We start from the raw sequence: 27,174 nt of genomic DNA, 5'->3' as shown, positions 1-27,174 counted from the left end.
TTCCAGAATGAATTATTCTTATGTGCCGGTTCTTTTTATTGAATGAAAAATGCTATTCGATTCACAAACAAATGACTACCCCTGCATCCCAGTTTGTATACTATCCAACATATCTGCCCTAAATGGTATTGAAAATTACTGCTAGAATTTAGGATGGATATCTACATGTATGCATATTGGCAACTTTTTTGAGCCAGAATCTTTCATTAGACTGAATCACTGAATCAACATCTGACTCACTTTCAGGCCATGTTATTACAGCTATTGTATTTTGGAAATCTATATTTATTTTTTACTTTTTATTCACAATGTCCTGTATATGGTGCATGGTGGAGAGGGAGCTCTAAAGTCATGTTCAAATATGGTGACCTTCCTCAACTTTTCAAAGATTTAAAAGTCATGAAACTACACGTAAAATGCGGATTTATAGGTAATAAATCATAAAAGTTCAAATAGTTGTACTGAGAATTTGTCACTGGTCTTACATTTTTTCTTTTTTTGTGTATGTAAAGAGGTAAATGAATGCTTTATGGGAGAATTGAATCGATTCAAAAATAGCTTTTTTTGAATGATACAATACAATTTTTTCACCTTTTCATGTAGAACTCAATAACTTTATCGTATTTTATATAGAAGACACATTACTGGTGATCAGAGACAGGACAGAGTCAAATTGTTTGGTAAAATATATTTTATTTTATTCTTCATACAAAGCAAAAGTATGAATGTTCAGTATTTAATTATCTAGAAACATCTGTTCCTTTTTTCTCTTTCATGGTGTAAAATTAATTTTTGATACCACAAAATACTTGGTTTACATGTCTTCCTCATCATTTGTACATAAAGATCATTTCTAGTCTATGTATGTGTTATACTCAGAGTAAGACAAACATTTCTAACATCTGGATATCTCTATGAGGTTGAATAAAACTCAACCATTAAACAGATGCATCAGCACACACTGCCTGACCCTGAGCAAAGATAAGAAACTTTGCTCATACCAACTTTTGACATATGGGAATTCACATGCAGTTCACATGTAATCAGTGAGAGACGAACTAGACCCAGAAAATGCCTGAACAATAAAGCTCAACTTCGACATCCCGGGACAGTTGTTTCTGAACCAAAAAAACTCGATTGCACTGGTAAAAATCACAGGAGGCCCTATGGGCGAGCATTTGATGACAACTTGCTTGACCCTATTTCACTGCCATCATCCAGCTGATTTGCTTTTAAATGTAATGTGAATGTAAGAAACAAGCTTTGATGATTTGATTACGGTTCACATTGTTTCTCTTTTGCCTCCTCAGAACATTTGATTACTTGATGAATTGGATAAAGTAGGAAAAATGCCCTGGGAAATTTCCCTTAATTCAGACTCGAAGGCCAACAAGAATCGTATGGCTGTGTCCTCACAGCTGATAAATATTACAATCTCCTCTCTAAATGAAAGGAAGTTGGCTTAGCATAGCACAGGACTGGTTCGAGGCACAGCATGTTGTAAAACAAAACAAAAATCTGTGAGCTGATACAGAACGCTTTCATTTAGTTTTTTTTTAAATGCATCCATCCAAAAACAAACAATTAGACAAACATTTCCCCTCTGCATTTCATTTTCCAGTATATTAAATAGGGGTGAAAAAGGCGAAGTTTCAGTACATTCGTAATGCTATATTCTGCCTTAAAACTTCCATGTGACCTCACCCCTTCAATTCTGCTCCAGTAACAGCATCTCAGCCTGACGTTGGCGTAAAAAGTGACATGTTGGCTCCATGCACCCTTCAAACCCTACACCTTGTGAGCTGATCCTGAATCAGGTGCTCCGAGTGAACAGTAACCAGAGCTGTACGAAGCCCAGTCATTTATCTTGCCTTCGAGACAGCCGCCATCTCAGCGGTCACAGGATGAATTTCACAGATAAAGAGCGAGCGACTGGTTCTCCGCGCTTTCAAGTAGAAAGACAAACAAAAGCACATGAAGGCTCGCATGAGAAAAAGATGAACAAAGAGGCATCTCAATGCAAGCTTGTTAAAAATTTGGCAAGAAGAGGAAAACTGAGATGTGGCGGAAAATGCGTTTTGATGGGATGAGGGAGAAACGCTACTTTTCACGTTAAGGGTTTTATATTCTAGCATGTGTAAAGCTTCTCCGTAAAGATAGGGGCATGCCATATATGAGGCTTATATGTCATCATTTGGCTCTTGCTTTTTAAACAAATCCAGTTCCTTCCAATGGTATCTTGACCTTTGAACCTTTCAGACAGGACAGCAGGCCGTTTCTGAGGCAGAAGAAAAGCTAATCGATCAGTTTAGATATGTTACGCGATTAGCATAATGTCGACATGCTGCCTTGCTGTTGTCCGAGATACGATTTAGCCATCGATGCATTGGTCATTCATTACAGGAAAGGCCAGCGGTCGACTCTAAACATGAGTGACACTGTAAGTAGCAATTAGGGCTATTGATCGTCATGTTATTGAGTAAAGGGACACATCAGATCAGCTTTCTTGCTTATCAGCCGAATGTGGTAGAACTCGGGCCAGTATGGAGTGTAATAGAAACATGAAATGCTTTTGAGAGAGTAAAATACCACAGAAATACAGAACTGAATAAAGTCGCTGTTGGTTGGTAAATGCACAATACCCGTAACAAACAGTTTTTGTTTGTCATACCATTTTCGAATTCGGAAGCACCATTAAATTCATTGTGAATGAAAAAATGCACAGCAAATCAAAAATGTGGAATGTCGGTGGTGAGACTAATGTTGGGCCGGACCTTATGTACAGTATGGTTAGGCAGCTTAGTGAATTAATTGCTTAGAAATTAAAAATAAATTATTATAAAATAGATTTCTGTACATTTTACATATATATATAGCAATCATCTCAATGTCTTTTTGCCATTTCAAATACACAGAAAAAGAAAGAAAACAATGAGTCCTCCATTCATGGTTAATCCCAACCAAAGTTATGCCCAGTCATCTGGTAGAACTTCATGTTGAAAGGCCTGTAGAAGTCTCTAAGTCTTTGCACGACCTCAGGGTTAATGTTTGGATGGGTCCGCCCTTTGGTTTTACCCAGGCAATGGGGCTTGCTGCTGCCCTCAGCCTTTTTGAGACAAGGGAAGCCCTTGGTCTGGTTGAAGTAGAAGTGTTTGTCTGTGATGATCCTCTTGAGCCCCAAGAAGTCCTGCACGCGGCCCAGCTCTCCGGCCGGGTCGCTGATAAGCCGCTCTCCGCTCACAAACAGGATCTGGCTCATGGGGAAGAACTGCAGCCAGTTGTCCAGGTGTTTGGCGTAGATGCCGATCTGAATGGCGCTCCACGAGGTGTCAATCAACCCTGTAGTCCTGTTTTTGAATGTCAGACTCTCAAAAGTAGGAATGTCAGGCTTCTTAGATAGCGTCTGCGTGTAGTCAGAGATGGCTCGAGTGACAGGGTCCCGGACCACCACGATCAGCTTGGTGTCACGAGACATGGCGTAGATCCGTGATGGAGCTTCGCGCGTCACAAAGTAGCTTGGTGTTTTCTCCATGGTGATCTGGCCCTCCAGGGTTTTAGGCATTAGGTCCCTACGGAGAAAGAGAGCAAAAGGAAAGGGGGTTAAGATGGAGGTCTAAAGAAAACATAACTTTGCATAACGCGATCAAACAGATGGAGCATGTGGCACTCCTCAATCAATGAGCAGATTCAAGGCCATGATGTCTGGGTCAAATGTGATTAGCATCGGTTGCTAAACAAAACATGCATTCAAATGTCACAGAAGTATAAACCATGCAAGTATAATGGCTGCTACTTAATAATAAGAGCTTTATACTGTAATCCAGAAGTGTTATTTGGAAATATGCTTAGATCAACCAACATTGCATTTTTATGAGTTCATACTACATAAAAATATAATATGCATTATGAATATTGAGTATTGTTGGCTATTAGTATTATAATCGCTGTTGTGTCTATTAATGAAGAGTTTGTTTTAAAAGGGCCAGTATTCAAGCATTAATATTAACAAATATGTATATTTATTTATTTTAATATACACATATACATCTCATTCTGAATCGGATTCCAATAGTGTTCCAAAGTATGACCTCAACAACTACTTTTTGTTTTACAATTGACCACCCAGATCTAAACAATGACTTATATTTCAAAAGGCTGACACAAATGACCACACTTAGCAAAGGCCTTCAAAACATATGTGCATTCCACATGAAAGTTGTTCAGCCTTGTTTTTAAGACAGCGATCTGCTTTTAAGGCAGTTACAGGGTGAAATGGATAGGGTATGTGCAGGACTGCAATCAAGGGACATTTTTTAAATGAAAAGTGAACATGCATGTTAACGCCAAGAAGGCTTGGGTTTCACAACCCTGTCCAATCAGGAAGAGTGGATTATAGTGGAAGAGGTGATAACAGAGGACTCTGATGGACACATGGGGGTATGGATCCCATTTCATTGGCACACACGCTCCAAAAATGTTCGTGTTAAAAAAGTGCGGAAACACATCTGAAGAAAGTTCAGCTTCTGCTGACTGAAAATTTTAAGGCATAGAAGATGATATTTATATATATTATATATAACAGAACACCAAGTTCAAGGGATGTAGATAAGTAAAGATAAAAAAGTGTTAATTTCAGCCACGCTCAGACGTCAACAGACTTAGAATGAGTCTCCTCGGGGTATCAGTGTGCAAACAGATAAAGCTCTTGTTGGCCAGTGTTCTCTGGAGTATCGAGCCTTGTTGTTAGCACTAGGGCTAATTTACTGCCGCATTGTGAAGTGCGCTGTCAGCGTCTGGCGTAATCCTGCTTTGCGTATTTACACCCTGCAGAAACGAGGCTACGAGCAATTCAAGAGTCTGCAAACAATTTGCTGAAGGATATCACACACACTTGAGTGGATCACAGTTTATTCTATCTCTCCAAACAGTCTACAGTAAAAGCCTGACTATTTTTACCACTGGTGTTCACTAGTTAGAGGTGAGAACCCCTCAGCACCAGAGCAGACAGAGGTGTTATCATAAACAAAACCCATGGAGAGTGTTTCAATGCAGACATAAATTTCAAAACTATATACCAGGTGCTGCTGTAGACCTAGATTTTTGCTGCATTCTGCTGTTTTTTTGCTGTACAGCAACTGCAAAGCACTAACTCTCTGCGCTAAAGGATTTTTCAAGATCACACAGCTGAAACTATGTGTGAAAAAATTCCCCATTTTGCAACTGAAAAGCAGGCAGCGCTGGATTCAGAAAGCGAGAACAGCCTAAGGCTGCAGGAGGTAACGTGTTGATTTATTTGATGGAAAACTGTTGGCAGATTTGTGTGGTTACATGGCTTCTCTAAAGAGCTGGCCACAGATCCAATTATGATAATATCAGTTTGATTACTGCTCTGTCAGAACACTGGAGTGAGAGTTTGAGGGAAAGAACACAAGGGATAAAAAAACCTCATTAATCTCTGTGAAATGAAAACAGATTATGTTAGTGCCTTTTTATGCAGTGACGCACTCTCGCACCCTCATCTGCATGGTTTAACAGTTTATTTCTAGTCTGGAAGAAATATGAAGGTGTAGGCTTACTAATATTTAGCCTCTTAGTGTGTGGTTATATGGAAAAAAAAGTTTATTTACTAATTACTGCACAATAGGAGCAAACCAGCTGTATGTTTGCATGTGTGTTGCTAATGAGGTGAAGAGATAATGCAGGCTTTTACAGTTAAATAAACCACCCACACCTACTGTGCTGGGGAGTAAAGAAACACACACATGCACGTATATCCTGCTGCATATAAAGGATTAAAATTGCTAATAAAAAGGAGGAGAGATGAATGGATGCAATAATAGAATCATAATAGAACCATAGAATGTTAGGTAGATAGAATGATAGGTTCATAGAATGATAGATGGAACAGCAGAATAGTAGAACGATAAAATAATAGATGGAAATTAAACAGCTGCCGATATTAATGCTATTGGGGACAGGGGGAGGGAGGTGGAAACAAACTCGGATTGGACCAAGAAAAGCGGGAGAAGAAAAAGTTACAAGACACAAAAAAAACTTAAAAGCCTCCAATGATCCTCTCACCTTACTTCTTTTATTTTGGCAGAGGGCAAAAGAAAAGGGAGGGCGGGAGGAAAGGGGTTGAGGAAGACAAGTAGGCAAGCTCTCGGAAGAACAATAGCCTTTCTTGCCTGTTTTGATTTATGAGGTGCTTCTTTTTAGACATTCCGTCAGCAAACAGGCAAAGCTTTGACACCGGGGCTCTCTTTTTTTCTCCTCTTTTCTTTGAAAACCGAGCATTGTCCTTCAATGATCTGAAAGAGTAAGGGCCGTGGAGAGGCCAGAGGGGGAGGGTGACCATTGAAGTACGAGTGGAAAGCACTTCTCCAGCTCTCTCAGGGCTGGGCGAGAGGAGGCTGTGGAGAGCTCTTGAGCCAAACGTGTGCCTCAAGTGCCTCGCCGGCACACGGGCGCACGCTGCCACTGGAGCAGGTAAAGATACGCTGCCTTTTAATTATTAAAATGGGGATTTGAAAGTGGATATGAGTGCTTGAAATGATTCTACTGATAAAAAGGGTCACTCCTCTCAAATGATGAGGCAAGGTCAAAGATTGCCCTCGCCTCTTGGGTTTTCTATTGTAATTCATTCCAAGTACAATCCTGATGACCTAATGGTCATACTTGTTCTAAATCAACTTTGGATGTACGTTTAGTGCATATTGTTTAAGCTGGAAAAAACATCAGAAAGTTCACTTTTTCACTTTAATATAGGATCGAAATGACCCTGAGGGGCATGATGAAAGGCTTTTTATCCAGTAGAGATAATTAAACAAAGGAAGAAAAAGACAGACAAAAGCACAAGACAGAATAAAAGACATAGAAGGGAGTTTTTCTAACAATGTTTTTGTCTTCTGTCATATTTGCTTTGTTAAGAAGAGTCAGAGTCAGTAAAGCTTGCTTTATCTATGATCTCACTGCTTTCAAGTGACTATGGATTATGGTATATCTGTCTTTCAACTCTGGTCTTGTTATGGTTATATTCAGACTAGCGTTTTTGTTCGTTTGCTATGCGTTTTTTCTTTTTTGTATGCAAACTGATTGGGACTAGGAGCATGTTGTATATCTGCTGCTTTATAGTCTCGGAGGGATCAGAGAAACACAGACGTACCTGCACTTTGGTTTTGAAGAGCAAGTCAAAACAGACACCTGTGTGTTTGTGTCTTTGATAGACATCTCCTAAGCATAAGAACTCACCGCTGCTGCAGTAGCGGCAAGTTGAAGAGCTGTTTGAGTAAGCTGCAGTGCAATAAAGTCTCCGCAGTCAAATAAACTTAAATTAATTGCCAATGAGTTTAACAGCTCAGCTGCTCGGGTATGGTACACTAGAAAGATAAAGACCAGAGCCGCAAAGCAGTTACAGTGATGTGAAATGGCAGTCCCTGTGCCAGAATGGCAGTCTGAGAGTTTGCCTGTGCGTGAGAATGAAAGTTTGTCATAATCATTAAGGGTTTAGTTCACTCAAAAATGTATGTTATAATTAATACCACCTCTTTTTGTGTCCAGTATATATATACGTGTGTGTGTGTGTGTGTGTGTGTGGTCAAGATTTGAATCCTTGTGAATAAAAAATAAAAATTCTGCATCTGCAGCTAGTGGTTTACACACTTAACAGCCTCTGTTTCATAATCAGACTATTGATTACAGCGTTCCAACCCCAGACTGCCGGTGTCACGAGGATCAGAGCATTTGACTGACACATCACCCTAGCAAAGGCTGGCACTCTTACCCCTAGCAATTTAGACTATCAGAAGTGGAGAATGGAAAAAAACAGACGTGACATTCATGCATGAACAGTCTAATACAAGCTAATGCAAGGAAAGAAACAGAGGGCTTGTTCAGGAGCAAGTCCACTGCCACTTCATGAACGGGTGAGAGCGAGCTGATAAGCCACTGTCTCTCTTTGGGCTGAATTATTTTATGGTTAAATTGTGTTTTTGACCTTTTTAAAGTTCTAGTTTGAAGCTTGACTTCAAGTGACCACTTCTTTGCCATGTCTGGAAAGCCTGCAGAGAAATATAGATTCTGTCTTCAACAGAGGCCATGTGGCTACATCTGGTAAATCCAAGCACCTCCCAGGCTGCTCCATACAGACAATATTTTCTGCTCTTTGTCGTCATAGAGACCTGAGCGAGGCTGTAGTTTTGAAATACACCCCTCGGAGCCTGGAGCCTTGACATTATATTTAACCGCAGAGCAAAACTGCAGCTGTAAATCTATGGAGCAAAGCTGGATTTTATAGCACAAGCACTGGGAGAATGGTAATGGGGTGGCGAGGGGAGAAAAGAAAGAGAAAAATAGGGAGCCACAAAGCCAGGATGAGCATGTGTGCAGCAGCTTTAAGTTACCACTGTATTTTGAGAGGTACGCAGCCACTTAGAGCCTCTTGATGGTTGGTTTCCTGAATGAGAATTGCCAGAGATCTCCTCTTAACCTGCAACGCTGAAGCCAAGACCTTAGATAGCACATGCATGAGTGCTTTATGAATATCCCAACTTCTAATGGCTATTTTTTTTCTTTTTCCTCACCTAACCTTTCTCATTCTACGTCTAGCTCTTCCTCGGGTTTCTCCTCAGCCTCTGATCTTTGCCATGTAACCCTGACGTGAACATAAAGAGGTGTAAACGGCCGTCTCCGTCGGGCCCTTCTAAGGTGTTGGTGTGTCTAAGCTTCAGTTTCTGACATTCTCGCTGACGGATCTCGTCACTGGATCTGCATCGGACAGACGGAGAAAGCCTCTCTCACGTGGAGCGACTGCTCTGACGGATAAATAATGAAAGAACAGGGAAGGATTGCAGACACTTCTGACCTGCCTTTCTCCGAGAATAGACACACTCTTCCTTTAGAGTCATCTCTAAAGAGGGTTATACCTTAATGCTGATCTAGTTTCTCATTAAATTATTATGGCTGAGCTAGCAGCCAGGCTCAGACTTTCTGAAAACTACTTTATCGATGTCTTAAGGGCTAAAAACATCTGCTTGAAACTGTGAACGGCTGGCCCCTCAATACTTAAGAGAAACATTAAGGTGTTTAATCTGTATATTTTCTCTCTCAGAGCATGGGGCTTTGGTTTGGGGATGAAGACTGGTCTGTTTTAGGGTGTCAAGGGCAGAAAAATATATTTAGGTCTCCCTGTAGTGCTGTATATATAAAGACATTGGACATAAAGTGAGTATCGTGAGAGAGGGTATCTACTCAGCAATCATACTGAGGTCTAGGCTTGACTTGTGCCAACCACAATTTCAGGCCCATTTTCTTTCTTCTTTTCTTTCTCTCTCTTACTCTCAAACTCATTCAAAACCACAGCAGCCTCTGAGAAGGGCAGAACACGCATAAATCACTGAGACCTCGGGCTCTGTACATTGCAATCTGCCCAGACTCCGTTTCAGCTTTATTTGCTGCCATTCAACACCTACCAAAATCTCTTTAAAACAAGAGTGGGGTGTGTTTTCTGCTGTCCGAAGTGCACATTGAGTTACGGCCTGACGGTCGTGCCAGCTGAGTGGAATTACTGTGTGTTAGCGACAAGGCTGAGCAAGAAGAGGCTGCCATCAGCTCTGAATAAAAGATGGAGGGATGAGACAGAGTAATAAAGTGCACTTTTCTCTCAGTCAGGCATGCATTTTACAGCTGTAGCTGTAGCATGTACTGAAGAGCTGGTGGTGTGATTCTGTGATATTAGGGTCATACCTTAAAAAGTAGGATGAATTTGTCATTGTCTGTTCTCTGCTTCAGTGCAAGTCTTTTTTTGCATGTTTTAAACATTTTATGTGAAAATTAAAAGTCTGACAAGTTTGAAAACTGAAAATTTAGCATACAATGTTCAATAACAAATGAGTTTTTTATTTTATTAAAAATCTTGTGGGTATTGTACACATTTAAAATCATTATTGTCTGTTATTGACAATCATAAGCAACATTATTATAAATAAGAATTTATTTATGCTGATAGTAGCCAAAATTCAAATTTCCAAATATTTAGGTGGTAAATGAACATCTTGAAAAATAAAATTAAATAAAAATGTATTAGTTTTTTGAACATATTTAAAAAAAAAAAAAAAAAAACTTAATTATAACAAATCGCCCCAATGCATATAATTATGTATCCTATATTCAATATTGACTGCCCCATGTTCAATCAAAGTAATTCCACAAACAATAGCCTTTCCATTGAATCTACTTGAGTTATTAGCAGTGATCAAGCCAGTACCCCGGTGTTTATCTTGCTCTTGCTAATCCGCAGTGATAAGCTTGTTTACTTTGGGTGTTTGTAGAGGGTGTTAACGGACTCAGTCCCACACTTCATTTACATTCCCACTGAGTGACACAACGAGTCTCTAGACTGTTAGCGGTGTTTAGTGTAACTAGACTTGATGAGGTTTTAACTTGTTTACTAAGGCTATTAGCAAAGCTACAAAGCCAAAGAGCGTGCAGATTTGCTTTGAGTTTAAAGGTTGCCATGTATATTTTCCGCATGCTAATTATACTATTTGTATATACATAATTTAGGTACATTTCATGTGCATTTCAGTGACTCACACTGGAAAGTAAAAAGGTTCCACTGGCATGTCAAAAAGACCATCTTATAAGACAAGAGAATACCTTGCTAGATTGTTGTAAAATTGGCAAGGAGACTTCCAAAATGTATTTTTTTACAAAGTTATTACACTGAAACACAAGAACACACATGCATGCACCTATTACATCCTGTTTTGCTTGACACACAGTCTCCTCCAGCTGAGGTGCTTTTGAAGACAGGTGAGCTTTAAAAGCTGGGAATTTCCTCCAAGTCTGTCAACCGGTTACATCAGAGGCTTACAGCACAGCTGCATTACTTTGACATTGAGGGGTAATGGTTTACAAATTCCTACAGACTAGTATTCTTCATTGCTACCCCACAATTAGCTAAATTATGTGGTGATAGCTCCAGAGATGACACTTAAACTGCACATATAAGACAAGAAGACTAACAAGAGCGTACAGCTCTCTCCTAAGGCAACTCTACGTAAGTTTTTTTGGCTGATAGCCTAGCTACGGTCCGCTTTGGTATCTCAGCGTCAGTTGAAGACAATATAACTGGCGCGAAACACAAAGAGATCACTGTCAAAAGCTTCTGCTGAAAGTAATCAGCCGAGTGCGGATGTCACAGGTGTAATTTGATTTCAGGGGTTGCCATTTCAGCAGGCATGTTGATGTATTGCGAGTACGATGACAAATGTTTTTGCTTTCCTTTCTCTCTTCTGTCCATGTTCCAGAAGCCCTTACGGTCTCACAAGAAACAAGATCTGAAGTCTTGATGCCAAGAGGACAAGCCATTCAACCACATAATCCAGATTTGAAGAGACATTTGACAAATGGGCTATGAAAGCAAGAAAAAGCAGTCAACGAATAACTCACTATTTTGGTTTGTTTTAATAAAAGCCTTTTCATTCCTGATCCTGATATGACTTCAGCTAATGATATTCCTATTCATTGCTAATGTAAAAACATTTAGTACTACAGAGTATTCATGCATTTAAGGATGCACCTGATATTTAACTTAAATATAACTTATATATATATATATATATATATATATATATATATATATATATATATAATTGTATTTATTTTACATGCTTCAAATACTAAAAAAATACATAATACATAAAAAAAAGCGGCAATTTAAAAATTTCATCCAAAATTAAAAAAGGCATTGCAGCATTATAATGTACAAAAGATTTAAGTGTCATTAAATGTATTGTAAATGTAATAAAATAAATGAATGTATATGTAAATGATTTAAATGTGCTAAATGTGTTTAATCTTTTAAAGCAATTTTAAAGATTAATTTTAACAAAGGTAATCTAAACATAAAAATTGTGGGGAGGGGGCCATGCATTATTGATATATTAAACATAGCAGCACATAAAAACCAATATAGTATTTATTGTGCATTTTAGAATGTAAAACAATGTCAAATAATATAATATAACCAGAGAAAATCTGTTTATTACTAGCAATGTAGAAAAGTTAAATTTTCACTATAAAAAAGACGACATACAGGCTTGTCACATGTTTTTACTTATTTTCTAATAGCTGGTTCTTTTCCTAGAAGAGCAAGAGAGAGAAAACAATGCAAAGAGCTAAAAAGAGAAAGTGTGAGGACAAAAGTGGTGACAGTTCCTGGGCTACAGGGAGACACTGGCTTTGTTGCCCTAGAGCTCAGCTCATGCTGTGCTCCTCTGGGCACATCAGCAGAGTGTGTGTGTGTTCCTTTAATTGTCTGCTCTTTTCTCGCTGAGGTTAATGGAAACCTCAGGGGGTCTCTACTTCTCCCTGATCCTCTGCTTTTCACTTTCTTCACAGATCGACAGACACACACACACACAAACAAACACTGTGCCTCTTAAAGAATTTATCTGCAGTCAGCGGTTATGTATGTAGCAACACTTCAAGTTTCTTCTCACTTTTCACAGCTCCTGCTAATACTCTTCCTTAGGGCATCAAACTTTAAGAAAATGAGCTCTGATGATCACACACTTGGGAGGAGACGGACCTGGTAGGAGACCTGGGCCAACAATTACCGGACCGCGTGCTGAAGCCCTCAGGCTCCTGTAAATGCTGTTTATTTAGCTACAATGAATGAGCATTTACTTGTTGAAGAAAGAGAGCTTTATTCTGACATCCGACATCCAAATTATCGCCTCCTTTAAAAAGAGCCCAATTCACTGCAAGCTCAGAGGGAGGGTCCGTACACAACAAGCCACTGAAATCAAATAAAAGCTGGAAGATGAATGGTTTTATCTTGCATATTTCTCTTGTTTTAAACAGTCCAATCAACAAGAGGGAGTATTCGCAAATGATTACCCAATACTATGGGAAATAGGTTGAATGAACAGTTTCAAACAAGCTCTCATCTTCTATTTGTCATTGGTTGCTTATGTTGGGTGTTTGAATTTGAGACAATATTCCAGTAGGAGGGTTAGAAACATGAGGGTCTGACATCAAGTTCCTGTCTGCCTTTATTTTATCCTCCAGCAGGAGGTTCCTGCTGAGGGCAGCCATGTTATTTTGCTTTTCTCTGGAGGAGACTGTAGTTTCTCAATAGCAGACCACCACAGTGGGCCTCTACTGTCCGCCTCTCCCCAGGTCATCCCTTTCACAATTAGCCGGTGGTAATTTGGCGAATGAAAGCCCCTTTCTCTACACTAAGGCCCTCCCTGCTTGGTCTACCCCACTGGTAAAGCCATGCCAGCTCAAGTAGGGGCCCACTTTCACTCTCTGACCAATGTGCCCTGTTGGGGGTGGCCTTATGTGGGCAATGAGGCCTACAATAGCTCCGCCTCTGACGGGAGAACTAGAGCTTGATGTGCATGGGGCCTGACTCTAATATGAGATACGAGGAGAGAAGACACGTACGAGAGGCTCTTTACGTATGTTCTACAATTACACATATTGTAATGTGAGGCTTACCATAAATACAAAGATGATGGTAAACTGGATAGATATAGCAAAACAAAGTGGTTCACCTCTTGAGAGATGAGTTCCATGAGAGGAAAATGCAGAAACAGAGCTGAGGTTGAACACAAAAGCAGAGTAATCCTTTGGTCTAAAGGATGCTGAGCAGTTTTGCCAACACTAAAGCATCATTTGGAGGCAGTCCTTTGAATGTCCTCAGTCAGCTCTGCTCAGGCTCTCAATGGAGGATGTCAACCTGCTGACTGCTGAATGGATGACCGGTCAAGGTTCAGATCCAGCTGAGTGGAGGAAGTCTATTCTGCTATAAGACCAAACCTCTTTCATGGATGCTTCTCCTTAATCCTGACCTGGAATTGGTGTATAGATTCATTACTGTAACTCCTAAAGTGAATGCAGGCAAATAAAGTAAATTTAAAATAAAAAAGACCAATAATATATTACAAATGCACAACATACATTTCATTTTCATAGATTTTTCTGTCTAATAACTAACTGAGTGTGCTCAGGCAAGATCGCGTCTTGATTGGGTCTCACCTGCAGTGCAGATGGTCTTTACAGAGGCAACGTTGCTCAACTGATTCGCAGATAACCCGAGCCACAAAGACCTTTAACCCAACACCACACAGTGCCCGCCACAGCGTAAACTAATCAATACATGTAGTCCCACAGGATCTAAGCTGGCTTGAGTCATTACTTTGTGCTTATCTGTGGGTGTGGGGGTGTACGTTTCTTCTACACAAGTCACCAACTATCATAACGCACACTTACACTGCAACAACAAAGTAGAGGGGTAACAAGAAAATATTTTCCACTAATTTTTCATATTGATTCCCGATATTTTAATTTTTGTCACTGTGTCAAGAAAAAACATTTTCTGTATGTAAACAGCATACTCTGATTTACACACAAATGACTCTTCTATACTGATTCTTTTAAGTGAATCAAAAACATAAAGAGCAACCATTGTAGAAACGGACTCTGAATGAATCCTTCACTGAAATAGCCGTCACCAAATCTAGTAATTATAATTTTAAATAAATATATATTTTAAAAAAATAATAATTTAATTAAAAATATATATTAATAATAATTAATATAATATAATATGCCCTGTTCATTTTTAAATTAATATATGTTTTTATAATGTATCTAATTAGTAGCTATAATTTATTTACAACATTAGTTTAAACTAAAAACAGACAAGATGAAAAAATATGCAGAAAGGAATCAGAATCTAATCATATTGCGAGCTTGTGAATTAACATCCATTTAAATACCCTTGCAGTCAACTACAGCTCACTGTTTACCAAAACACCCCGTGTGCACAGCCAAACTTCAGTTTGATCTCACCCGGTACCACTTAGACAAGGTGGCCCCTGCTTTATACAAGCAGGAAGGAGGGGTCACTGGCCACAGCGTCCGTTTGGGTCACCTACATGGTGGCGTGAAAACCCCATAGAGTGTGGGTACAAAAGCAGAGGCATCCATCCAGAACTAGCCATTCCGTGGATGGAAGTGCTCATCTGGACAAGGTGGCAGGGGGTCAGGGCCTTCCAAGCACTTCAGAACTTTCAAGTGACATGCCTCCAAGAGCGTTCCCTGGTCCGATAGCGTAACAGGATTTTCAGCGAAGCACTTCCCTCTTACGGAACAATGCTTCACTTGTCCTTTTGTTGGCCTGCAGTTACGGACCGTGTTGTTTAATGGCTGCTATTCAGAAAACACACCCTTAATCTCAGGATGGATTCGGGGATTGCACACTAAAGAACTGCATTGTACTACTAGATACCTGAATTTCAAACGCTCGCTGACACAGACTAAAAGTTACTAGTTAACTGTATGGTTGACTGCCTATGAGTCGTCGGTTAAAAATATTCTCTGGTAGACTTGAAAATTATGTAATATTAAGTTAAACACAGCACCAGGGCCTCAACAACGTTCGCCGTTCCAGCTGAGACCCTGTCTGTCTGGGTGGGTGGGATTTTTGAGAAGCCAACTCAACTGCTTATTAAATCATCAGAGTCTCTACAAAAAAGCAGCAAAACCAGGAGAGATTTTGCAAGGTCTCACAAATCAGAAATGTAGTTGAAACTGAAAACTGTGAAAGGGCAATTGCCAAAAAGTTATTACTCAACAATTCAATCCACTAAGACTTAAGCTATTTGCTGTAATATCTCTTGCAAATAAACTGGCAGTAGTTACAAACTTTACATTAACCAGACATTCTTGGGAGAAGATCATAACAAAATGCGAAGTGCCTGCAGATAATGTTTGAATGTCTATGAATCATACACAAGACATACAGTATCTCAAACAGCCTGAACAGGTCTAGCCAGTACTGAGGAACAAAAGCTCATCTGCCATGTCCCTTTGTCTTTTTCTCTGTAGCACAGAAAGATCTAAAAATGTCAATCACAACTTTCTGATAAACATAGTTAACTTCCACAGTAAAACACCTTATTAAAAATGGCTTGCATGCTTTCTGTGTGCTGGGATTATTTTAAAATGCATGGTTTCTGCACCATGAGCTCTTTTCCATTACATAGCAAATCACTTTGCTGAATACGGGACACTTAAAAGTCAGATTTTGTGAAAGGGGCAGTTTTTAAAAATAAGGACTTTGGCCATTTCACTTGTGTAAAAAAAAAAAAAAGTAGGGACCAAACAGTCATGTCAGCAGAGAGGGTTCACCTCAAGCGCTCCGTCTGTCTCCGAAACAGTTTTAGACCAGGTCACACCGAGATGTCGGAGACAGAAAAGAGAGAGGAAGAAAAGTAAGAGCAAAAGTAAAAAAGAAAAAAAAAAAAGTCTGCATTTGTTTGTGCCTCGTATCTTCAACCCAAACAGCAGTGGCCAGATATAGAATTTCGCTGTGGCATCGAATGTCCAACTCAAACCAGCTGCAATGGCATGTGAATCCTGTAAAACTTGAGACAGAAAACTTTCTCATAAGAGTGGAAAACAAGCATTATACCCTTCAACGCCCAGTGTTTTCATCTTCTGGATATTTACATGTAACTTATCGGTTGTTTACTCGACAGATCCTTTCAGTCAACTATGCAACTTGGTAAAGGATCTGTTCTTCATTTGGAGCATGTTTTTTAATTAGAAGGAATAAAATAAAAATAAAAAAACATTTTAGAAGAAAACCATGGTTTTACATCCCACATCCACTGACCAGAAAACGTCACTTTTTCCAGAAAAAAAAAAAAAAAAAAAAAGTTACTTAATTTAAAAAGGACCTGCCCTGGTGATTTTTTATTTTATTTTTTATTTTTTTGGCAAAATTTTTTTTTCGCCTTTCTTTTCACTACAAATAACGTTGCGTTTAACACTTCTGGCCACTTAATTTAATTTTTTTTTCTTTATATGTTATAAGACGTGATCAGTTCAATTTAGCAAACGAAGGATGCGGAAGCATCTGAACAATTTTCAGAACAACCTTGACTGATTTTGCTGGATCAGCCTAAATTTGCATCAGACTGAAATGAGGCCCCCGGCATTTAAATAATTAATCAAATAAATCTTTTTTCCTCTCAACATGCATGAATATAATTCCCTTTTCATCTAAGCTGGACTACCGAGCATTCACCACAACGCCCATTCTTTCACCCGTCCTGTTTTTTGTTATAGGGGCCCTGAAATGTCGCATATATTTAAAAGCACTGGGCTTTCACCCCCTCAAACCTTTGCAAATCCGTTTATAGAGACAGGCGTGCAGTCCAGTACTGTTTTATCAACTTATTGAGTGTTTCTTTCCGCTCTGTGTCTGGGGTAAGCAGAGACAGAGACTCTGGGGCAATAAATCCCTTTCTCTCTTCAGCTTCATTTTTATGGAGCTATACGTTTATTTAATTGCATTTTACAGTAAATCATTAATAATGCTAAGAAATAGTTCGTCAAAATGTCATCGCATTTAAACAACTGCAACACGGGCCTATAAGTAACCAGAAAAATCCTGAATCTACTCCGAGAATTGATTTGAAACAAATGTCTAGAGTTGTTACAGCGAGTGGCTAATGAATTTATGAGCTCTCAAACTGTGTTCTGGCACGTTAGTAAATAAAACGAAACAGGCCAATTAGCAATGTCCAAAAGAAAAAAAAACTACGCGTGAATATCCAAATACAAGCCGAAAATATGAACATGAAATTTTACGGGTTGTAAGCAAAAACGCAAAAAAAGAAAAACACAGCTGCGCCGAACTAAACTTACATTAAAGACCATATAAACAAGTCCAGTACAATTCACAAGCTACTAATTGTATCGGTCCCATTGTGTCAAATTACTTTCATGTATGATTTTTATTTTCCACTCGGTCCAATTCTCTCGATTCAGAAATATAAACAGTTGCGCACCGATCATTAAGATCGGTCACAATATCGAACCGCTCTCGTTTTCATCAGGATTTAGAAATCGACAGTTAATAAACTTTTTTAGGTCAAGCGATTTCATTTAGTTCAGGCATTAGCTTAACTCAACTTTCCAGTTTTAAAGGTTTACGGTCCATTTGCTCTAATCATGTTGCAATGCATCCGCAGCCTATTTAAGAAAATTGTAGAGTAAAAACTGAGGTCTTGGGCCAAAAGCGGGAAAAAAGAACTTACGCAGAGCTTGTGTTTTAAAAAAAAAATCATCTAAAAGTAAGCGCGTGAGGAGAGGTCCGTTGACCCGCAATGATCAGTGTGTCCGACAGAGACCTCTGCGGTCGGACACGAGTCACCTTTCAGGATACTACAAAAATAAAAATAAAAACGTATCGTTGCCGACATATCGCGCTTATTGAAATAACATCAGTTTGGATCGATGCGTGTTTGAAGGACCGCGTTCAACATTTCAGCCCCGAGTATAATAGTTCAACAGTAGCAGGAACAGCGGAACCAAAGTAAATGTTTAAACTGGAATCTGAAAACCACCGCTACTGCAAACTATATGCCTTTCTAGATGACTGGATGGAAATCATACATAACATTCCATTTACATAATAATAATTACATTTGATTGCCTAGAAAGGTTTGAGATCGAGCCAAAGGGTAAAATTACATAATGAATGACAGATACGACGAAAAAAGGCAAAAGGCATGAGTTGAGGAAGGTTCGCTTTTGAAAAAAAAGTTAAAAGGTGGCCATAAAAAAGTGTTAATTTGGTTCACGTTGCTTATTAATAAGAAGAAATACGCAGGAGTCGAACTATTAAAGCTCAGATAAATTATGAATCAAGAGAAGCCTATAGCTTTATGAATTCAAAAGCCTTGCAGACTACTTTATATTCTCCGTTTTATCTCACTTTACTATAGCCGTAGGCCTATTTATTATTTTATAGGAAAACATAAGAAGTTGCAGGATTTCACTCATTCTAATTAAAGTTTTAATTCACTCTTAATTTTTCTCTGAAATTATTTAGTAATTAAACCGAAAGCGTTCGTAAAAGGACAACCGAGTTATCAGTTAGTCAATATGAATTATAGGCTACGTAAATGTGGCAGTTAAACTCAAGTTAAAATTTAGTCTGGATTAAATTTACAGCTCAAGTCTCCTTGAAAAGAAAATGCCAACACATCGTTAACACACAGACGCGGACGCGCGCGCGCACACACACAAACACACACACACACTTACTTATGTGAATCAAACAAATAAAACAGTAAATTAAAATTCATCATAAAATAAATACTATCACTAAAAAGTGCCAAAAAGCTATTTGGAAAGAGTAGAGCCAAAGTGTACTTATTATTAATTAAAGGAAGTATATAACGTGTAAGTTAGTGTTTATTATATATTTCTTACCTGTACCAGTCCAGTCCGTTGTCATAGTTACGGTCGAAGAAGTGCGGCTCGGCTCCGACCGCGCGAATATCTGGATGCACGCGCAGAAACTCCAGCAGCGCGCGCGTCCCGCCCTTTTTCACGCCGATGATGATCGCCTGAGGCAGCTTCTTACTGCCCGAGCCGTTGGAGAAACTTGACAGCGGAGAAACCCTCCGGCCGTCGTCCCACTCCGAGTCCGCCTCGTCTTTAGAAAAGTCTCTTGGAGATCTCCTGACCGCGGGCTCGTCGTAGTCTGACTCTACCTCAGTCCACGAGCTCTGCGGTCTGGGCAGGAGCTTGGACATCATCAGATCCGGCCGGCCACTTTCTGCCTCGGCGTATTTCCCGAGGAAATCCGCCTCCTTCGCTCGGTTGTTATTACTATTGTGCACAACTAAACTTGGTGGCATAGTGGCACAGTAGCCGACGCAGGAGTACAGCATGTAGACCCAGAGGAGCAGCATAATGAAGAGGAGCCCGAGTTTCTTCTTCACGGGACTGACAGAGAGTGCGTAAAAATGGTGACAGAACAGGCTATATTCCATAAGCCCTGTGCATGCAGACCATCACGCTCCAGCTGGACATATTGACAGGTAGGTACAGTTCTGTCCAGGTCCAGGTCCGATCCCCCTTCAGGAGTTTTTAAAAGCCATTGGAGTCCGCAATAAAATCCTCAGACGTGAAACAAACTAACCCAAAGTGAACGGGGCATCTAGGAGTGCGAGTTTGGTCAGCTGTTCTCGCTCATATCTGCGGGAGGAAACGAGTAAACTACCGAGAACGACCGGTGCACTTGATTCCCGGCCGCAGAAGCTGCTCCCGGCCGCATCCTCGAATGTCTGAGCGATTTCGAGAGAGTACACCTTATACAGCGCTGATGCGTGTGATTGACAGCAGGGCCAGCCTACCGCTGAGCGCTCATTTGAATAAAGGCGGGGCCGCTTAAAGACCCCTGCCAATCAGGGCGCGACATAGGCGGGGATTTCAGACAAGACACTCGGTCGCAGAGCCGATTAAACGCTCTTATTGGATAGAGAAACATTAGACGGGAATCCTTTTATTCCAGTTTTGGGAGTTTCCAAAGTGATACAAATTTTACGCAGCTGAACGGTTTAAAAAAGAATCTGGATTTGGGAAGTTTAGCAAAGTACTCGTACAAACTATAAGCGCAGTCAACGTATTTAATTAATCTTGGTATACGCATATAGCTGTACAGAGGCGCAATTACGTTTCGTATACTCGAATTTTAATAGCTTTAAATCAGTTTTAATGAGTAAATATTCACGTGGATTAAGCAAACGTAAAAAGAACGGTGTTGATATTTATAGCGTTTTTATTTGAAAAGATCTATGTTCATTTAACTATTCAGAAGTCTGAAACAGCTGAAGAATCGGGGCAGCCTATGAATGTTCCGACGTCTTACACAAACGTGTAATGCAATAAGAAAATAAATCTAATATATTTAATCGCATGACTCTGTCAGCTAGTCAGAAGTTTAAAACTTATTATGAATCATCATCTGCATAAAGTTATCTAATAGCTAAGAGAGAAAAAAACGTCAACGCGACATTTTACCAGATTGTCTTTTTTTTTTTTCAAAAAAAAAAAAAGTTTCGTAATAGTTTTAAAATGTCTATATAATATCTACTTCTTTAAACTCTCTCGATCCATTAAGTTATGAAACTTTTAAATCACAAAGAATAAACGGAATGCAGCCCGATTAAACTATCAAAATATCGTATCAACATAATTCTGTTTCATTAGGTAGGCTGTTTACACTGTAAATACATATTAATCAAAGAGCTCCAGTAAAATAAACTTTAAAACCCCATTTAGGCTAACTAATAAAGTTGCGCTTCGCTAAAGTAAAGGTATCTTTCAGTCATGCCTCTGACGGATCTGTTTTTTTGTGCAGTTTTGTAAAACAAAGAGCGCTTCAGCTCGCTATTATAAGCATGCAGCTTATTATTTACACGGAATATTAATAAGTATAGAAGAGCTTTAAATGTTGGACTAAACTCAGCAGTCTCACACCCTCTGACCAATCAATGTCCATGACTTTTTTTTCAGTTGTTCTTCACTCCTGGATAAAGACGTCGTATAACATTTCCAGCTCGTTAATTATTTCGAACATAAACAGCAACTAATAATTCGCTTTTAAGAAATACAGGGCTCGAAATTTTCCTGATATTTTCAGGTTTTACACGACTTCGGGAAACTATTTATACAGAGACGGGTTTAAAAACGCACACACACACACACACACACACACACACACACACACACACACACACACACACACACACACACATTTTTAACATTAAATAGTATAAGCTAATTATAGCGTTATTACAGTTTCTAAAAAGCGTTAGTAAATTTATGAGTCAATATTTAAAATATTAAAAATCTTTTTGAATCAAGCAAACTCTAGGGCCTGCGTGAGCATATAATTAATTAAGTAGCAGTAGTAAAGAAATATACAACTGTTAATATCTTCTAAGAGAAAAGAAGAGGGTCATGGGAAGAAAAAATATCTGGGTCTTTTCTGAATAGTGGTTTGCCATGAATGTAAGTGCATGTTTGATTTTATGTCTCCAAAAATTCATACAGGCTAACTTAAACATTAGAGCATGTTACTAAAATCACCAAAGTCATGCAGAACTACCTAAAAAAGCCCCATATTGCAAGGTGCTGGATAAAAGTTTCTGCTTAAATGTGCATAAATGTATATCAGACGAAATAATCACAAAATGTCTAAGTTCCCTCCAACACATACTGAATGATGAAAGAAAAGCAACGTTTTCAAAATCAGCGCAGGATTTTTTTTGTTACAAAGCATTATTTTTTTACATCATTATTGACTCTGGCACAGCCCTTAGACCCTTCTGTCGCCTTTCACCACTATAACGTACGAACTAGACCACATTTCTGAGATTGATGTCACTGCGCGGGTTCAAAAACCAGCGACTCCCTTAAGGCAAATATATCTGTGCGAGTTTAAAGAAGTTCAGGGAATACATTGCCCAAGAAACATTCGTCCACCCCATGACTGATTTCAAGCAAGTGGCGAGTAGGTATAAATCAGTTTCAAAAGCTTTTCGCTATACTGTTTTCCTTACACGCTTCGTGCCAGGAATACTTGATGCACCGCTGGCCGACGTCTGCCAAAATTGTTTGTCATCCTGCCTAACATGCTTAAACTGCAGTTAAAGAGCATTTTAGAAAAATACTGTTTATAGCCGTCACTCAGTGTTAAGAGTTCAGAAAGATTTATTCTTAACGGTAACCGGTTTCGTTTATGAACTAAACCAAGTAAACATTTGCTTTAACAACCAAAAATGAAATCATCCTGCATTTCAGTGTAAGATTTCAAAGCATTTTGTTGCCTGTAAATGAAAAGAGAGGAGAAATCCACCTGTTGCTGTTGTAACAAATGAAGGTCTGGGAGGCTGTTAAAACTGTAATGAGAATCCAAGCTGGATGAGAAAAACCGCAGAGAGCCAAAGATCATTATGGGAAATGTGCTCACCTCCTCAGGGTTCACAGCTCATAATGAATGAACGCACTGTGAGAAACTCACTCCGTGACACTCAGAGTCAAACAATATTTTTCCCCGAGAAGAGGATTACTCCATTTGTGATGCATTCGTCAAGCCTGACCTGATAAAAGAGCAAAAAAAGCACTTAAACGGGAAAAGCAAGCAATTTCACTTGTAAACGAATGCGTATGACCACCCTGTAAAAGCGTGCAGGACGTCCCATCCGATGCTCGCGTACTGGAAGGTCTGTGCGCTTCATCCCACACAGAGTGTCCGCCACGAAAACCCTACGGAGCGGAAGCTGTAAAGTCATGGTGGGAGAGTCGGCTGGAACTGCTATTTAATCTATTGACATGTTGGGAACAGCTGTTTCTCCCCCTCCATCTCTTCACCGGCTCTCTGATGTGAAAGGCACTGGCTGCATCCAGAGCAGATCTTTACGATCCTGCCGTCCTGACTAAAGCTCAGCATACTGTATATGCGGGCATCTAATGGAGGTGCTGAGAGAAGTGGAACTATAGAGGACAACTGGGAAGGAAACAGCGGAGCGGTATCAAGTGTTGTAGCCGGACAGGTGCAGAGGTCGATACTTGGGAGATTATACGAGCTGATATTTTAGCCAAATGTGTCCAGAGCGGCCAGACATTATTTCCAGGCGTGTCTGGAGATACAACTCAACCACTGCTTGGTATAAACTACCTGCCACACACATTTACAATACAAATGTTATTAAAAAGTCAAATATTATACAGATATACACAATGCTATAAATATATAACGTTTTGTATTAATTAATCTGGGTTATACAATCAGATTCCAAAAATAAAACACTTTGAAGTATATTACATTTTAAATGGATGGAAATCACATAATTGCAATGGCTGTATTTTTTTTCGCTTGCCAAATGAACCTAGTACTTATACACAACCGGTTGAAAAGCCTGCTGTAATGTAATATTTAATGCATTTTTTGATGTTAAGATTTGTTTTGTATCTCAAAGTCTGTGATAAGAGTTCACAAGTAATATAAAAAGTATTAAAAAAATAGTCAAAGTACATTATCTATTATGTGCAATCCAGATTGTTCTTTTTGAAATTCACACTTAAGCAAGGATGTGTGTTGATTGTTGATGTGTGTATACAGACAGATAGACATTATATTTTAAGAAAATGCTGTGATTTAGTTAACCAAGTTCAACCAACCAACATCAACACTGATAACAATGTTTTTTGAGCACCAAATTATTCACATCAGAATTTATGAAGACACTAAAGACTCAGAAAATGACAACACCAGATAAATTACATTTTTAAATAAACAGATTTTCTTTTTAAACAAATTGTAATATTTTATGTAATTTTGAACAAATAATGTTCTTGAAGTATAAATAATACTTTAAGTGCTGGGCAATGATTAATCTTGATAAATTGTATACATAGATTGTATACATAATGTGTGTGTATTGTGTATATTATGCATTATGTTTGTATATATATATTATGTATATACAAACATGCATGTAAACATGTAAGAAAAAATTATGCTTATACTAAATATATTTATATATAAATATAACTGATACAACAGCTATTAACAGCAGATTTACTATATATATATATATATATATATATATATATATATATATATATAAATTACAATAATGAAATAAAGAAAAATTCAAACTCAAGCTTGATCACAAAACATTTTAATAAGAACTTTCATTCTTTTTGTGTTTTACACAAGTCATTGGTACAGTGAGGTCAGATGAAGTTAAACTGTGAAGGCGCTGAATGTAGCTGCTATTTGGAGAGAGAGAACAGTCAGTGATATTCAGCACTGTTACATTCAGTGAATCAACACTAATTCAGTTCTGGGGAGTTCAAATGAGCTGACTTGAGTTTATTTGACTAGTAAGGATCTTTGATGGAGCTAATACCCAAGGGCTCTCCATCTCAACTTAGACTCAGAGGGACGGAGTTTCATGCAGAATAAAGACTTCTGGGCCTGCAGTGTGAGATGCAGCGGTTTCTTTACTGAATCATTTATTGCCGAAATGAAATATTAACAGACTCAGAAAGTGCAAACTTTCAAAATATCAATTAGCATGTAATTACAAACTTGGAAATTACTTGATAGGTGCTTTAAAAACAAACCGTTCTCCATTATCGGGCCTATACCGCATCTAACCGAAATATCCACAGTAATGGCATCGTTAATTGCAAATTCTAGGCGAAACGTTTTCTTAATTTAAACGATCCACATACACACAAAACAGTCTATTGAAGCAGTATGAGTTTACAGGGGGCTGCGTCAAATAAATATATCATCTATTTACACATATAGAGCACTGATTCGTGTACAAGTGACCTGAGTGAATTCAGGGATTTTTATAGTCTTATTCTTCCCCGACGGAAACTTTTACGACAATGAAAAGAGGTTATGATTTCCCTCTCCAAGGTACACGACTTCTGGTGTCTTTTTATCTCCAAGATAATTAATTTTACGGCTGATGGCAACTACCTAGCCAGATATGGCAGGGGATTGAGTGTGCTCTACAGAGCCAGAGCGGCCTCATCCTGCGGCACACGGCTCTTCTTGCAGGTGAGGGCCAGCAGCAGCAGCATGGGCAGGTGCCAAAGACTACAGAAAAACAGCTTCCGGGCATTCTGCCTGTCGCCATAGCGAAAGAACCTGAAAGCCAGGTAGCTGATGTAAAGGTTAATGGGCAGAGAGACTAAGGGGAACGTCCAGGTGGTGACGTCTAGCACAGGGCCCAAGGCTGAGAGGCCGATCAGGCCTACGCTGTGGCGGAGGGCCACGCGTTTACAAAGGCCGGGATGGGTGACAGACATCATTCGGTACCCGCCACGCGAATAGTCCTCTCTTAGATTCCAGCTTAGTGCATTAAAGTGAGGAAACTGCCATGAGAACAGGAAACCTCCCAGTAAGAGCGCTCCTGGAGAGACGGAGAGAAGAAGAGAAGGAGTGAATAAACAAACTAGTTCTCCTGATCATTTGAACACCACCGGAAGTGCACGCGTGCGAGCAGGAAATGAGAGCGTGTTCGATCACTGAAAAGACGAGTTCCTTCACATCCTGCTGCGGAGGAAACAAACACTATTGGAAGAGTGGAAAGGTGACACCGCACTAACAGTGGCCCGTGCAGGGGTAGTGGAGCATGACGCAGAGCTGCCTTTGTGTGTGTGATCTTAGAAAACACAAATCCTCTGGGAAACACAGCACGGGGCAACATGACAGAGACCTCAAACACTCAGGTCATCTTTTTATGCCTTCTGTGTTCTTGAACTTGCTTTGAGGAAACAGTCTGGATGACACCAGGGTCTCCGAATATAAGATCAGTGTTTGGTTGAGTGGGAATATGTACGTAATGTCATTTTGGCAGAGAAAAATATTTTTTGATGTCACTGATTACAATAAATAAATGAAGCAGCAAATAAAAAAATAATAGTAATTAACATATTGGTCAATAATTAACATTTGGTCAGATACAGACAGAGACTTAAAAATCCAATGACAAAGTAAAGGTTTGGTTGATTAAAGCAATGCTTTATACATTTTATAAAATGTAAGAAATGTTTTATATGATATTCAAAATTAAAATTAACTAATCATACCACAGATCATTATCATTTTGAAAAAAGTAGAAAAGATTTTACTTTGTAAACTGAAATTGCTAAATATTATAGAGCACTTTGCACAGAAATAAAGAATTTGATTCATTTGATTATATTTTTAAAAAATGGACTTGTTCAATTTTTATGCATTCATTTGATTACCACCACTGAATACTGTAGTATTGCAGAAAAACTAAATTCAGAACATCTGGCAAAAAAAAAAAAAAGCAAAAAATAAAAATAAAGAAATTAAATTATATCAACTGTTCAAATGTTATTAATTAAATGTCTTACACATCCTTTCCGATCGTTAATTTTAAGTTCAAGGAAACTATTAAAACATAATCCGGAGAAATTCAATTACAGTGAAAAACAGTATTTTTGGAGAAAATAAGCTTAATTGAATTTGGCAATAATCAAACTGCTTTCACAGAACCCTAATTCAATAAGGATTGTTGGCAAATTCTCCAGTCGATTAATAAGACTTTTCTGAACTTCTTTAGCACTCTTTACTCCTCTTCCACAAAATATATGAATGGTGCCGTTCTCTTAGATAGATAGCACTGCTAAATAAACTGCAATAAAATAAACCAAATATTGAATGAAGCTTCGTGTTGTGACCCTTACTCTAAATGGGGTCGTAACAATATTTAGGTTTGCACATCCTAATAAACACAA

The 27,174-nt window shown here is 38.9% G+C and overlaps 2 protein-coding genes across 2 annotated transcripts in view; both read right to left on the bottom strand.

The window, feature by feature from the left end:
- Window positions 1-673: 673 nt before the first annotated feature.
- hs3st3b1b (heparan sulfate (glucosamine) 3-O-sulfotransferase 3B1b) lies at window positions 674-20,649 on the bottom strand. The gene is made up of 2 exons (XM_043254238.1): window positions 19,303-20,649; window positions 674-3,569 (listed from the first exon to the last, which is right to left on the bottom strand). Exons 1-2 carry the CDS (start codon window positions 19,866-19,868, stop codon window positions 2,951-2,953), a joined length of 1,185 nt encoding a protein of 394 aa, XP_043110173.1. The 5' UTR covers window positions 19,869-20,649; the 3' UTR covers window positions 674-2,950.
- A 3,901-nt stretch (window positions 20,650-24,550) lies between these two features.
- LOC122355572 (protoheme IX farnesyltransferase, mitochondrial) overlaps window positions 24,551-27,174 on the bottom strand; it is a 34,451-nt gene continuing 31,827 nt past the window's right edge. Inside the window, exon 7 of the mRNA XM_043254032.1 lies at window positions 24,551-25,817. Coding sequence (XP_043109967.1) covers window positions 25,414-25,817 — 404 coding nt within the window. The 3' untranslated portion in view covers window positions 24,551-25,413. The remainder of the gene's footprint in view (window positions 25,818-27,174) is intronic.

Source organism: Puntigrus tetrazona, chromosome 12 (assembly GCF_018831695.1).
Source record: "Puntigrus tetrazona isolate hp1 chromosome 12, ASM1883169v1, whole genome shotgun sequence".
NCBI classification, from domain to species: Eukaryota; Metazoa; Chordata; class Actinopteri; order Cypriniformes; family Cyprinidae; genus Puntigrus; species Puntigrus tetrazona.
The sequence above is the reverse complement of the archived record's forward strand: the minus strand, read 5'-3'. Positions and strand labels throughout refer to the sequence as shown.

Coding starts and splice junctions, on each gene's coding strand:
- hs3st3b1b (XM_043254238.1), bottom strand. CDS start 19,868: ATGGAATATAGCCTGTTCTGTCACCATTTTTACGCACTCTCTGTCAGT. Junction 3,570..19,302: donor AACGGACTGGACTGGTACAG/GTAAGAAATATA, acceptor CTTTCTCCGTAG/GGACCTAATGCCTAAAACCC.